The following is a 13461-nucleotide window of genomic DNA, read 5'->3' as shown; positions in this document are numbered from 1 at the left end:
TTTCTCTAAAGCACTATCTTCTGGTGAGCACTTCCTCCTTGAACCCCTGCTCCACCCACTCAGCACCTGAGCATCTGCTACCTATACTACCTCTGGCTAGTTCCTCTGGGCTGGACCCCCTCCTGCGCCTTTCTTATGTTCCCTCCCCAAAGTGCCGGTACTCACAGAAGACGCACTTCCGTGACACCTGCTTGGGTTGAACAAAGCTCAGTGCTGGACACGGCAGTCACTGTGTGTGGACTGACTTTGGGAATCACCAGAGGGCTCCCTCCATCTGTGTCCCAATCACTCATCCAATGGCCAGAAAGCCCGTACCCTACCTGTCCCTGCTCAAATTTGTTGGACTTGTCTGACTTCTTCAGGGGCCGCTCGCCTGTGTCCCCATACTCCTCGCCGTAGATGGTCAGGTAGACGTTGGCATCGGTGCCAGCCTTGGGCACATTCCCTGTGATCACTTGGACCTCGTAGGTGTTGGCTAAAGACACAGAAAGACGTGGCATTGAGGACACCCGGGCTTAAGGATCCTAGGCTGAGCATCTACGATCCGGGCAGATGGTGGAAGCAGGAAGGACCTACAGATACCTCCACATCTGTACTGACCTAGAACTGAACTTGTCCCTCATCCCTACCCAAGACTTTCCTTCCCTGTGAAGCCCAAGAGGTTGTGAGTCCTGGGAAACTTCACCCTCAGCAACCCTCCTACCTTATACCCCCAACACTGAGATACATCAGGACTCCCCTTAAAGTTGTCCACTCTTTCTGAGAGCACCTCAAGACAAGAGCAACGCTGACCCCAGAGAACTGTCCATGGTGGCACTTCAGATACAAGTCAGGAGAGCTATTTGGGAACCATGATGGGTGCCCACCTGTGGGGCTTCCATGTGGTAGAATAGCTAGGCACCCTACCCCCTCCCCAAGCTGGGGACTGTCTGACCCCTCCTCAGACTTACGCTCAGGACCCGACTGGCCAGCGGGCACCAGCTCCACGACAAGTTCATTGTCCTCCTTGCCCCGGGCCAGCCAGCGGTGGGCATCGAACTTGTACTCCTCAATCACCTCCTGCATCCCCGGCCCAAACTCCTCCTCCTCCTCCTCCTCCTCTTCCGTCTCCTCCTCCTCCTCTTCAGACGAGGACTCCTCCGACGAGGACTCTTCCTCCTCGTCCCCCTCGTCCTCCTCGTCGCTGCCCTTCTTCTTCTTCTTCTTCCTCTGCAGTTTGGCCTTCAGCCGCTCCTTCTTGAGCAGCTGCCGCAGCTTGTCCTTCTCCTTCTTCTTCCGGGCCTCCTCCTCGGGCGTGAGCTCCACCTCTCGTACCACCAGGTGCCTCAGCCACAGCGTGTCCACGAACCAGCTGGGCGAGAAGCCCTCGCCTGTGTGCCCCAGCCGGATCTTGAAGATCTCCCCGACGTCGGCCGCCTCCAGCTGTGCAAAGTGCAGGGCAGTGACTGGGGTGGCCCCTGGCATCCTCCCCACCTCCCCTGCAGAGCCGGGTGCAGGGCTGTGGGCGGAGCCGCAGGATGGAGAGGCTCGGCGACTCTGGGCTCAGAAGTTTCCACCAGCCCCCTCTCTCCTACACATCTAGCCTGGTCTCTCAGCCTCCTTCCAGGACCTCTTCTTGCTGGCCCCACCCTCCACCAAACTTATTTCCTTCTAAACCCCTGGGATAGTCAAAATGGTCCTCCTGCTTCTCTCTCTCTCTCTCTCTCCATGCACACGCACCGCCCACACACACAATCATACCATACTCATTCTTATTATTCCTAATTCCATATCTTTGTTCATGCCATCTCTCACCCAGAATGCCATTATTCCATCCTCATCTCTAACTAAAACCTATTCATTCCTGAGCTTTATTATTACGTTCTTGTTAATTTGTGTTTTTCTGTGATCTCTTTCCAAAAATTTTCCAGCATTAATCATATAGAACTTTTATAATAAGTTAAAAAAAATGTTATTTTTCAGAAACAAAAATCTCACCAGTGCCCCCAGAGGCGCCAGGCCCCTCCCCCAGCATACGATCACTCCCCTCCTGGAAAGCTCAGAGGGGCCCCAGAGCTTAGCTGAGGTCCTGGCCTGTCCTGGATGCCCTCTTTGTCCACATGAGCTGGTCTCTGCCCATTCGAGCGGGAATCTAAGGGCAGGGACCATTCATTCGTGCTTCTCTTCCCCATGGGGCCTAGCTCATGCTGGCTCAGAGGGCAGTGTGGATGGGTTTGGCTTCTCTTCAGAGGAGCAGGTCCCTAGACTTCCATCTGCCTCTCTGTTCTAAGCTTTACAATGAGGTGAGGTCTGGCCCCTGCAGAGCTCAGTGGAGAGAGGGTGGCTCACATGAAATCTCTGCCAGTCTGGCCACTCTCAGGGCCCCCACCACGCTGATGGGTCCCCTTCTGCATGTTCGACCCTTTTCAAAGTCCTGTCCCACGAGTCCTCCCACTTATGTGCCAGAGAAACTGAGGCCCAGGGCTGCCTCACGAGTTGCTCAGTGTCCCATAATTGGAGTCCAGACATAGATGAGAACTCAGGTCTTCTCTCTGTTCGTGAAGCCACAATGCGGCCCAAACTGGCTTTGTGAGAAAATTATCAGCCAAAATGGAGCTCAGGATCCCCAGGAAAGAGGAATTTCTTCTTAGGGATGGGCTCTGGACCTGCCGAGTCCCCTCTTTGGCACATTAGCTCCCCTGTCCCACATTTTCCAGGTCACGACATCTCTACACTCGACCTCTCCAGGGACGCCTGTTTGCTGTCCCCTCTCCCCCCACCTGCCAGCTATGAATGTATCCACCACCACATTCAGCTACCTCATCGGCTAGCGTCCAGAAGATATGCTGTTGTTACATCTCTGTGACTGTTCACAATTTCCCAAGCACTATCCCTGATATTGACTATTTTGATCCTTCCATGGACTATGAAGCAGGCCAGGCAGGTATTATGAGGCTGGGTTTGAACTGCTGAAGAATCTGAGGCTCAGAGAGGTACAATACTAGGGCTTCCGCCTCCTCAGCAGTGTGATAAGGGGTTGGACTCGATGAAGATCCCTCCGACACTAACGTCCTATACACCTGCAGCCCTGGCCCAGCTCAGCCGGGCCCTTCTCTGCTGGGCACTGGGTTAGGGCTCTTTGCTGAGGGCCCAGCTGCCTGTGGCACACAAACACACACTGAACACCAGCCTGAACATGCTTCCAGTACGCACATATCTGCAGACACACATGCACACACGCAAGCACACACTCATGTCCTGTATAAAACGATCATGTGTCCCCCAGTGGGCACCACCCTTGCATTCTCCTCTCCCACCAACATGCTCACATTCTTGTCTCTCTTTCTCCTCCACTCAAAGGGAAGTTCTGAGGCCCAGAACACACCCAAGAGACCCCAAAGCCTCCCAGTGTCCTGCCTGGGAAGCATGGCCCTGCACCCAGGCCGACAGAGCTATAGAATCAGAGGCCACAGGGCTGGCCATAGTTCGCTAAATTAGATTTATGTACCCCAGAGGCTCTCAGAATTGGCAGCACATGGTATCACTGGTAGAGATTTTAGGAGCACCCCCAGAAAGCATACCCCACCATAGAGGTTCTCACTTTTTTCTTAAAGCTCCCCCAGGTGATTCTAATAAGAATTTAGAGATGAGAACTACTGATCTAGTCCAATCTCTTCATTTTCAGGCATCCACTGGGCCCTCTGTCAGCACCCCTGCTACCTGACCCCCACATACCTGGAACGTGTCCTTGGATGCCCGCTCAAAAACTTTCGAGCGGCTGGAGAGGAAGAGCACTTCTGTCTTGCCTTCCTCACCATAGATCTGCATGTAGACTTGGGCAGTGGTGCTTGCACCGCCAACATCTCCCGTCCAAACCTCAACCTCATAGTGGACCACTAGGTGGGCACATGGGGGAGAAATGGGACATTTAGTAATAACAGCAATAGCCAACAATAGTCATAAAACAAACATTTTCCAAGATAGGCATTATCTCATCTAATCCTCTCATCACCATGATGAGTAAGTACTATCATTCCCATTTTGCAAGTGGACACACTGACACATAGGGGAATACAGTAGGTAGTGGAACTGGCAAACTCCAACAATTAGACTCCAAACCCCAGTCATCCTCTGTACCACAAGTGTCCTCTGGAACCAGGAATGCAGAGTAGTCAGTATATCAGCTGGCACTCTCTGCTGTGTGCCTACCTCTGGGCAAACACCACAGGGCAGAAAGAAGCAAAGACTGTGTGCTTGTTCCCTTTCCTTATTTTAAGTAGAGGACAAGTAGTTGAAAAATTATAATTTCCATTCAAACATATGCACCTTTCAGATGATATCAACAGATACTCCTACATGGAGAGAGTTGCCTACATTTTGAAGGAATACTTCAACAAGCTGTTAGAAGGTGAGAATGCGTTACAGATATGCACCACAAGGGGGCATTTCCCAGTGGAGAGCAAAATATCTTCCAGAACTGTGGGGCCATATTGTTTCAAAGTGACTATGACGAGACTTGCTTTCTCAGCGACGCTATAAGACAATATCATGATTGTTTTTTCAAGTGATGACTGTTGTTTTAACTGTTGTGGGAATGATCTTCCATTCCCACAGCCACGTGAGAAATTGGGGGATGAAAACAAGAAAATTGGCTCAGAGCCTAAAGAAATAGAACCAGAGATACCACGCTCAGCTGGGAGTGAGGGTGGGTTGGTATGTGGACAAAAGGAGGTTCAGTAAGAGCTGGCATTCTGAATGGAGAGAACCCTCAACCCCGTTCCCTTTCTCAGTTCTTCGAACAAGGGGCAGTCAGGATCATACGAAATTAGGATAAGAATGAGCTGCCAGAGAACAAGAACCAGCTGCTGGAAATTAACATGTGGTAACTGAAATGAAGTATCCACAACAAGGACGAAGTCAAGAACAGCTCTGAGGAGCAACAAGGAAATTTCCCAAGAACAACATGACAACTGATAGAAAGGTAAGAAAATCAGAGGAAGTCCAAGATCTTACTAAGTTCAGTTCTAATGAAAACAGAGGAAAGAGCTGGCACTTGTTTAAGAAATAACATTTAAAAAATATCCGCAAACTATAAAATACTTCTAGATTGAAAGAGCCCATGAGTTCCCAGAACAATGGATGAAATTAAAATCACAAAAGGCAGTGAAGACATCAGGAAATTTTATAATGCCAGAGATAAAAAGAGGATCCTATAAGCTTTTAAAGGAAAAAAATCCCCAAAGGGTTGGATAGTAGAATGGCACCAAACTTCTCAACTGCAGCACTGGGAGCTAGAAGATGGTAGAAAAATTCCTTCTCAATTTTAAGGGAAAACGAGTTCAACTCAGAATTCTGTAACAAGCCAAATTATTGGTCAATTGTGAGAGACCAAAGACATGCGAGGTCTCAACATTTCTCTTCTATGAACGTTTTCTCAGGAAGCTACTAGTGGAGAATGTGGGCTACTAAAATGAGGAAGACATGAAATTCAGGAAATGGAGTACCCAACCCAGGAAAAAAAAAAGAAAGGGATTTCAAAAAAGATGGCACCGGAGACATGACAACTTTGTGGCAGCCTAGAGAGCAGGAGGACAGAGGTTCCTAAAGAAATGTCTTGATGGTGATTGGGGGAGAAGGAGGTAGAGAGGAAACCAAGAGAATTCTTGGTATGTGTCACAGCCCTCAAGGAACCCATAGGTTAGGTAGGAAGGGAAAATGCACACACGAAAAGACACAGAGTTCTGGGGAGGAGAGGTACACTCCCACTGGGGTTCCTTCTCAGAGAAGACTCCTGTGCAAGCGAGCCTCGGGCAGTGGATTTCAGGGTAGATGTACAAGTAGAGGTGAAGAAGGTGACATTTTCTGTGCCAGGTTTTGGTCCCACTGTCTTCCTAATCCTATAGATAACCTCTTGTTTCTCTGAGCTCTACCATAATCTATGGCTTTCGAATCATGTGTAATGGGTGGCCAGATCACCTTGAACTTCACCTTCGCTCACAGAAGTCACTGCCCTGTGTGAAAAGGTCCCCTGCTCCACACCATTACTAACCCTGTACTTTGCTTCATTTTCTTCATAGCTCTTACGCCGCACTGTGGTATATGTTTATTGTTTGTCTCCCCTGGTGGAACGTAAAGGCTGCAAGGGCAAGGATTTGGTCTGTTTTGCTCATGGCTGCCTCCACAGAGCCTGGGGCAGTTCCGGCTCAGAGAAACATTTGCTAGGTATTTATTGAATAGACGAATGAATAAACAGCTTTGTCTTCTCAGCCAGTCTTCCCAGGGAAGGCATGGACTGTGTCCTCTTGTTCACAGGGCTGAGAATGTACATTTCTGAATAAAGTCACTTGCTGCCTTTAGTGCAGAACGAAATGTTTCATCCTTCGAGTCAGAATGAGCCCTTCTTCCCTCCCAGCACCATGGTACCAGAGGCAATGGGAAGTCCTCATTATCTCCCCTAAGCCTCCCCTTTGAGACAAGATCAGTCACCCCATAATCCCTCCTCCTTCCACAATACCCCGGCCCACAAGGAAACACTGTTGAGAGTCCCACCCCTGCCACCTCCATACATTTCTGGATCTCCACGACTTCACTGGGATAAAGCTCCACCTGCAGGCGCCCGTCAGCCTGGTTCTTGTCCAGCCAGCGGTTGGCAGGGAAGGTGTACTGCTTGCCTTGGCGGGGCACGCGGATCTGCACACTGCTCAGGAACCAGCTGGCGTGCATGCCCGTGCTGTCATGCCCGATCACCAGCCGGCTGATCTGGAAGGAAACCGGGATGTGGGTGAACAAGGAGCTCTGCTTGGAAACCTCCATGCCTCCATCCCCACCTCCCCAAACACCTGCACGAACTGCTCTCCTATACCCATTTCCAGGTCCTCAGGAGAGAGAGGCTAAGCAGGAGGTACTGGTCCAGGGGGTCCAGGACTCCACTTCTCCTGCCTGGAGCCTCTCTGTTCCCTCCTCTTTAGTCCAGCTCACCTCTTAGGGAATTTGTAATAATCGAGTTGGGGCACAGGTGTGGCATGAACTTTGAAAGCTCTCATATATACTTAGTAATTGCAGACAGTGTATTCAAGATGCATGTAGTAATGTTATACTTAGTATATACTTAGTAATGTTAAATTGTGTACTCAAGATGCACTTAGTCATGTGGTGGCTTCACAAGAAAGCAAACATTCGAAATGTTAGCTATCTGAGTCTGGTAGCCATGATATTAATTTGGCTTTGTTTTGTTTTAAACAATACACTGTTGTGCATATTTATGCATTTCTTCTTGGATATATCCATTCTATAGGTGACAATATTCGGATAGCCTCTCAGGGTGCTGTCATTTTGTGTCTGATTCTTCCTCTCACTCTTAGACCAGGGGAACATTTTTTTTCTGATAGCACTAGGTAATTCACTTGTTTTGCTATTTTACACTGTAGCATCTTTGTCCACTGGCAACACAGATGATCTCATAGATGATTTTATTACCTCCTTGTATGTACTTGGTTCTTCCATGTTCAAATTTCTTTTATTTATTATTTTTTTGAAATGCTGTATGCAGGGCAATTCTAACATTAGATGGAATTGTCACATGGCCTTCGAGATCCCTTCCAGCCCCTCAGTTTCTCTCTGTGATGGTTTGGAGGAGTGATGCCAAAACACCAGATTTAGAAAATTGTTCATGTGAGTTCTGCTCTCACTCTTATGAGAACTAAGTGCCTCTTTACAGCTGGTAATGGAAACATCGTCATAGCTGAGTGCATGTAGCCAGGTCCCCTGGAACTGTAGGAAAGAGACCAGCTGTTTACAAACATAGCCTGAGAATCTTTTGGGTGCTTGCCAAAGACCACGGGAGAGCTTCATTATCTTTCCATGGTGGTGGGACAGTAACAGTCCTGGGGAAGAACCACTGAAAGAGTAAAGACAGGGACAGGCATCTTCTACCCAATAGGACAGGAAGCTCCTGAAGGGCAGTGACTGTTTTTCAATTCCACAATAGCCGGCACCTGACTTGGAGCCATTGCTCTGTCAATGATAGCTAGTGTTTATTGAGCACTTACTGTGTGCATGTGAGTGCTAGTAATACAGTTAATGTGGATAAGAATCCCATCAGGGTCCCCTTTTGTTATAAATGAGAAAACTGAGGCATACATGGTGGATGAGTCTGCACTCAGACCCAGGCAGTCCCCAGCCAGAGCCCACACTCTTGGCCACACTGCTTGTTGAGGGGGTTTCAGAAATACAAGAAAAGGCCCAAACACTCTCCCTATCCCCTCGGATATTCAAATTATCTGCTGGCTGCTGCCAGAAATCCTTAGGAAAGGGAAAAGCTTTTACTCTACATTTAGTAATTCAGCTTAAACTCTGAATACATTTTGATTTAAAAGATCTTAATTTAAGTTCGTCATCTTCAAGATATACATGACTGACATGAGATCTCTCGCTAAAGTGATTTTGATGGAGCGTCTGAAATAGGGTGTGTCTCCCTTGGAGGGGAGGTGGTAGGAAAGACGAGACTGCAGACAGGAAGCTTGTCACTGTCTCAATTTTCACAAGCCACACCCTGAGAGGGGCAGGTGGTAACATGAAGCCCAGCTATTTCTGGAAACGCCTCCAACCTCAAGTCCAGGGAATTAGACCCACGCTTCTCTAAACGAAGTGCTCAGACCACCTGGAGCAGGGCCACCTGGAGCCCTGATGGAGGAAGACTCTCAGGTCCCCTCTTCTAAGGCAGAATCTTTCAGGTGTGGCCTGGGAATGCAGCCAGAAATGAGCTTCCTGAGCATGATGCTGATGTGCACTCAGGTTTGGAATTGGCAATTATTTTCTGTTCTTCCTTTTCCTCTTTGTCGGTTCTGGGTATGGAGGTGAAGAAAATGTTGGGACTACAGCCACCAAAAATATGCATTCCATCCCCAAAGAGACTCTGGAAGCTTAGCCACTGTTCACAGATCTTCTGCTGCTAAGTCATAGCTGGAAAACAACATACCTCACTAAACCCCAAGTGGGCAATTTTTCCCTTCAAGATGGGTTCATCTGTGTGTGCATGAGTGTGTGTGTGTGTGTGTGTGTGAACCCACGTGTAGCTATATGCAAGGGAATGGGTGAGATGATGTCACATGGTCCTTGAAAGGAGACTTACAGTTCCAATGTTCAGGGTCTCGAGAGTGAACTCGTCCACCCGGCCACGTTCAAAATAGTCTTTCAGGTTGTTGTCAGAGACGAGAAGAACTTGCTTGATGGTATCAGATTTATCCCCATAGAGCTTGATGTAAACTCTGGAATCTGTGCTGGCCCCAGAGACGTCCCCTGTCTTCAAGCTGATGTGATAGCGGAAGTCTGAATAGTCCGAGGCAGGAGGCACGAAGGAAGGGGGTTAGTGCAGTCCTATCAGGAAGGACCGTGGAGCAGGAGGGTGGTCTATGGCCAGGGGTGGACTCTCGCTCTCTCTAAGTAGCCCTGTGACTTGGAACAGGGCTTTCTCCATCTCTGTGGAGTCCCTTCATCTACATCGAAATTCTAATACCAGCTCGATCTGCCCCACAGGTGTGAACATGGTGGGCAAAGGAAAGCATGTAATACTAAAATGTAAGAGACAAAGGATTCGAAGCAACCACCTGTCTTGCCAAGGGCACACCGATCACCTGGTCGTCAGGACAACTTACTCTTCAGCGTCGCATTGCTGTCACTGGGTAGCAACTCTCGGACCAACTGCCCATCGTCCTTATCCTTGTCCAGCCACCTGGTGGGCAAACAAAGGGCTGTTATCTCTTTGAGTGGGGCAGGCAGATAGCCAACCATCAAACAATTTGTGCAGTCACCAGGAAGGCCAGCACTTTGAATTCAGCAAAGGAAAACGGTTCTGTACAGCTCAGAACAAAGAATTCTAGCCCATACTGGGCGTTGGGGGGAAGACTGCCCAGAGGAGGTGACATCTGGCTGAGAATGGAAGGGTGACAAGGAGTCAACCAGGAGAAAAGGGAGGGGCTTTCAGAGGGGACGACATAGGCTGGGATGAGCAGACTGAAAGCAATGTGGATGGAGTGCAGTGAGTGAAGGGTAGTGTGCTGGCAGGTGAAGATGAAGGGTGGAGGGGTCACTTGATATGGGACCTTGGCAATCACAGTGAACAAGTTTGTCCTAAAAGCCATGAACACCTGTGTCATCGTTACCATCGAAACCAACCGTCTTTTTTCCTAACAGCCCACCTTGTGACTGGCACTGTGCTGAAGGGTTGGGGGTGGAGGCAGAGGAGATACACCAAGATAAATAAGACACAGCACCGCCCTTAGGGGATCTACAGCCTGGTTAAGAAGACAGGATAGACTGGCTGAGGCAGACCAAGACAGGGTGGCTGTTGGACCAAAGTAGATGCAATAGGAATTTAGAGAAACAGAAAGGCTCATGGTGAAGGGGCTTTGGTCTGAGTCCTCAAGAATGAATGGTATTCGCCAACGAGGAGAAGTGGGTGTGCCCTGCATGGCTAGAGCTGGATAGCTGTAACTCATCAATTCGTCCCAGTGGGCCACGGACCCAGCTCTCTGTTCTTTATCCACCAGCAAAGACACTGAATGAATTCACCTAAAAAGCACCATGCCCACTGAGAAGAGAGATCCAGCCTGAGCAATCAGACGATCGTACACGTACAGGCTGTCTTGGTCCCAGAACTCGAGATGGTCTGTGGTACAGGGCGATGGCAGCAGCAGAGACACCCTTGGTGTTCTCCAGGGCAAGGGGGAAACCAAGACGCTTGCATCTTAACCCAAGTATCTCCCCATTTATCTACACCTTGTTGCTTGTCTTTGCCACACACGCCTATTATACTTCTGAGAGGGGGTTTATTTCTGAGCCACAGGACTATCAAAGCAAGCCCAGGCACTGCCTCCTCTCCAGACCTCCTGACGCAGAGCTCAGGCTGCCCTGAATGGTGGTCTTCTCAGCCAATATGCCGCCCTTTCCCTAGCACGAGTGCGGCCAGCGCTGTGGTCTGCTCATCCCTTCTCTTCCTCCTTTCCTCCCTCCCTAAGCACATGATCTTACATTCCCATGAGATCTTGCTGTCAGCTGGCTGTTAGCTAGCACTAAAATGTTAGCTGACAACCACGTTGTCACACTTCCCAGGGGCTTTGTTGCTGTGAATCTAGAACACCAAAAAACATTTGCCCTTCCAAGACATGAAGATACAGCTGGGGAATCCTAGGCGTTGATGACGGCACCGAAGGGGAAGGAGAGATATTTGAGAGCAGGAACTGTGGGCTAGAGCTCCTCAAATCAATCCACTAGGAGCCTCTTCCTGTCTGTCCTGCTGAGGTCTCTCTGGCATCTCCCACAGACACTGAGACTGCAGAGGAAAAGGTTATGAAGCAGCCCTGGCCACATAATCCCAGGGACAGGAAGGGTGGAAAATCAGCCAGCCCGTGGCTGCAGAAACATTCCACCTGCTCTCCACCATCTATCTGCCTCCAGGCCCTCCCCAGCAGCAAAAGGAAACCATGACTTGTCATTTCGGTTTCCACCTAAATACTTGCAAGGTATTAATAGATATTTCCAAATATAGCCTTTTCTTTCAGCTTCAAACACTTCAGCCCAGTTTCAGGGTGAGATGTTGCTAAATGGATAAGCCCGTCTCCTGCTAGTTTTATGACTCTTTCTCTGGGCTCGTAAGAATGTGCTGGTATGCACATATATGTACACACACACACACACACACACACACGTAAACACACACACAAACATACACCTGCTACAGCTAAAATGCTTACCACTCCCTGATCCTGATGTGGAGATTTTGATAAACAGACCTGGTTATTCCCTTTCTCTCGGGGAGTTAAAATAATAGCTCAGGTGAAAAAGAAGCAGTGTGTGAGCTCAGGCACTACCTGCGGGCTCTTCAAAGTCCTCCTGGATTCCTAGTAAGCACATGGCATCACTATATGCCTCGGCAAGATGACAGAATCTATATTCTAAAACATGCATGAAGCGTTCGGGGGCAGGGAGAGCTCTGGGGCATTTGGGGGCCTCAGCTCCCATTCTGCTCTGCAGTCGGCATCATCGCATCACCTTCAGCAGGCTTGGCTTCTTTCAAAGTGCAACCCCAACCCCGTTTCACTCTCACCATCAGCACAAGACACATGCCAGCCGGGAAAGCACCGAAGACCAGAGAAGAGATTTTCCCAAAGTCACGTAGCAGGTAGGTAGCTGGACTCCTGGTCCTAAGCTGCCCCTGCACCACGCACGTGGCAACACAGGCAGGGTGGACACTGCAACTCCCTCCTTATCCGCTTTCCAGGTTCTCCATCCTCTTCCTGACCTGTCCCAGGGCTTAGTCCTCACCACTTTATCCACACTCTTCCTAAAGGATTCCATCCATTTCCCTGGCTTTAATTTCATCTCTCAGCTCTCGTTTCCTGAATTTATCTCTCAGGGCTGACTCTGCCTACTCAACTCAACCTAACACACCCCAACCTAACACACCGCAAGTAGACCTCCAGAATCCAGGCCATCCCCACCTCTCAACCCTTCCTTCCCCAGGTTCTCCATTTCAGTAGAGAACATGACATTGACCTACTTACCAAAGATAGAGAACTGGGTCCCCCGATTCCTCCCTATGTCTTATTGGCAAGTCCTATGAGCTCTACCTCCAAGATTCGTCTTTGGTGTAGCCCCTTCTCCCTACCTTCACGGCCACCACCAAGGGCCAGCCTGCCACGTTATGAGTTGGATTGCATCTCCCCCAGAATATGTTGAAGTCCAAACCACTGGCACCTCAGTATGTGACCTTATTTGGAGACAGAAGTCATCAAGTTAAAATGAGGTCATAAGGGCGGGCCTTAATCTAAAATGATGGGCAGGCTTAAAGACAGAAGAAATTTGGATGTGGAGACGGATTTGTGCAGAGGAAAGACAGCGTGAAGAGGCTTGGGGGGAAGATGGCCACCTACAAGCCAAAGAACACCTGCAGCTACCGGAGGCTGGGAGAGAGGTCTGGAGCAGAGCCTGTTCAGAGCTCCTTCAGAGGGAACATGGCCATGGTGACACCCTGATTTTGGACTGCTGGCTTCTAGAACCGTGAGACAGTAATTCCATTGTTTAAGCCACTTGGTTTGTGATACATTGTTACTGCAGCCCTAGCAAACTAATGCAGACCATCATAGATCCCTTAAAGCCTCCTACCGGCCTTCCTGGTTTCTCACTAGATCCCCCTATAGCTTGTTCTCCTCCCAGAACCAGAGAGAACTTCCTAAAATGAAAAGGTCCCACCAAGCCCTGCCTGACACTGGTCTCTTTCCACCTCTGACCTCACCTGGTGGCTCTCTCCTTTGTCTATCTGCTTTGGTCTCACTGAAGTTCTAGACCCCGCAAGCTCTTTCCCACTACACTCTTCTTTTCATCCCTCAGGAAGTCAGCCTAGATATTCCCTCTGCAGGCAGACCTTACACACCGTCTCCATCTCTAACCCACGCTCCTCAGTGTGGCCACTCCCAGCAGCCTCCT

At 49.4% G+C, this 13461-nt stretch overlaps 1 protein-coding gene across 2 annotated transcripts in view; it reads right to left on the bottom strand.

Annotated features, from left to right (window-relative positions):
* Positions 1–13461, bottom strand: part of LOXHD1 (lipoxygenase homology PLAT domains 1) — a 140167-nt gene that overhangs the window by 61536 nt on the left and 65170 nt on the right. For both annotated transcript variants that reach the window (XM_039842428.1, XM_039842430.1), the window contains exons 15-20: positions 9633–9709; positions 9110–9306; positions 6546–6738; positions 3715–3875; positions 951–1422; positions 321–475 (exon numbers count right to left, since the gene is read on the bottom strand). In XM_039842428.1, coding sequence (XP_039698362.1) covers positions 321–475; positions 951–1422; positions 3715–3875; positions 6546–6738; positions 9110–9306; positions 9633–9709 — 1255 coding nt within the window. The remainder of the gene's footprint in view (positions 1–320; positions 476–950; positions 1423–3714; positions 3876–6545; positions 6739–9109; positions 9307–9632; positions 9710–13461) is intronic.

The sequence above is a fragment of the Pteropus medius genome, unplaced genomic scaffold (assembly GCF_902729225.1).
Source record: "Pteropus medius unplaced genomic scaffold, Ma_sr-lr_union100, whole genome shotgun sequence".
Classification (NCBI taxonomy): Eukaryota; Metazoa; Chordata; class Mammalia; order Chiroptera; family Pteropodidae; genus Pteropus; species Pteropus medius.
This window is presented reverse-complemented; position numbering and strand designations above follow the sequence as displayed.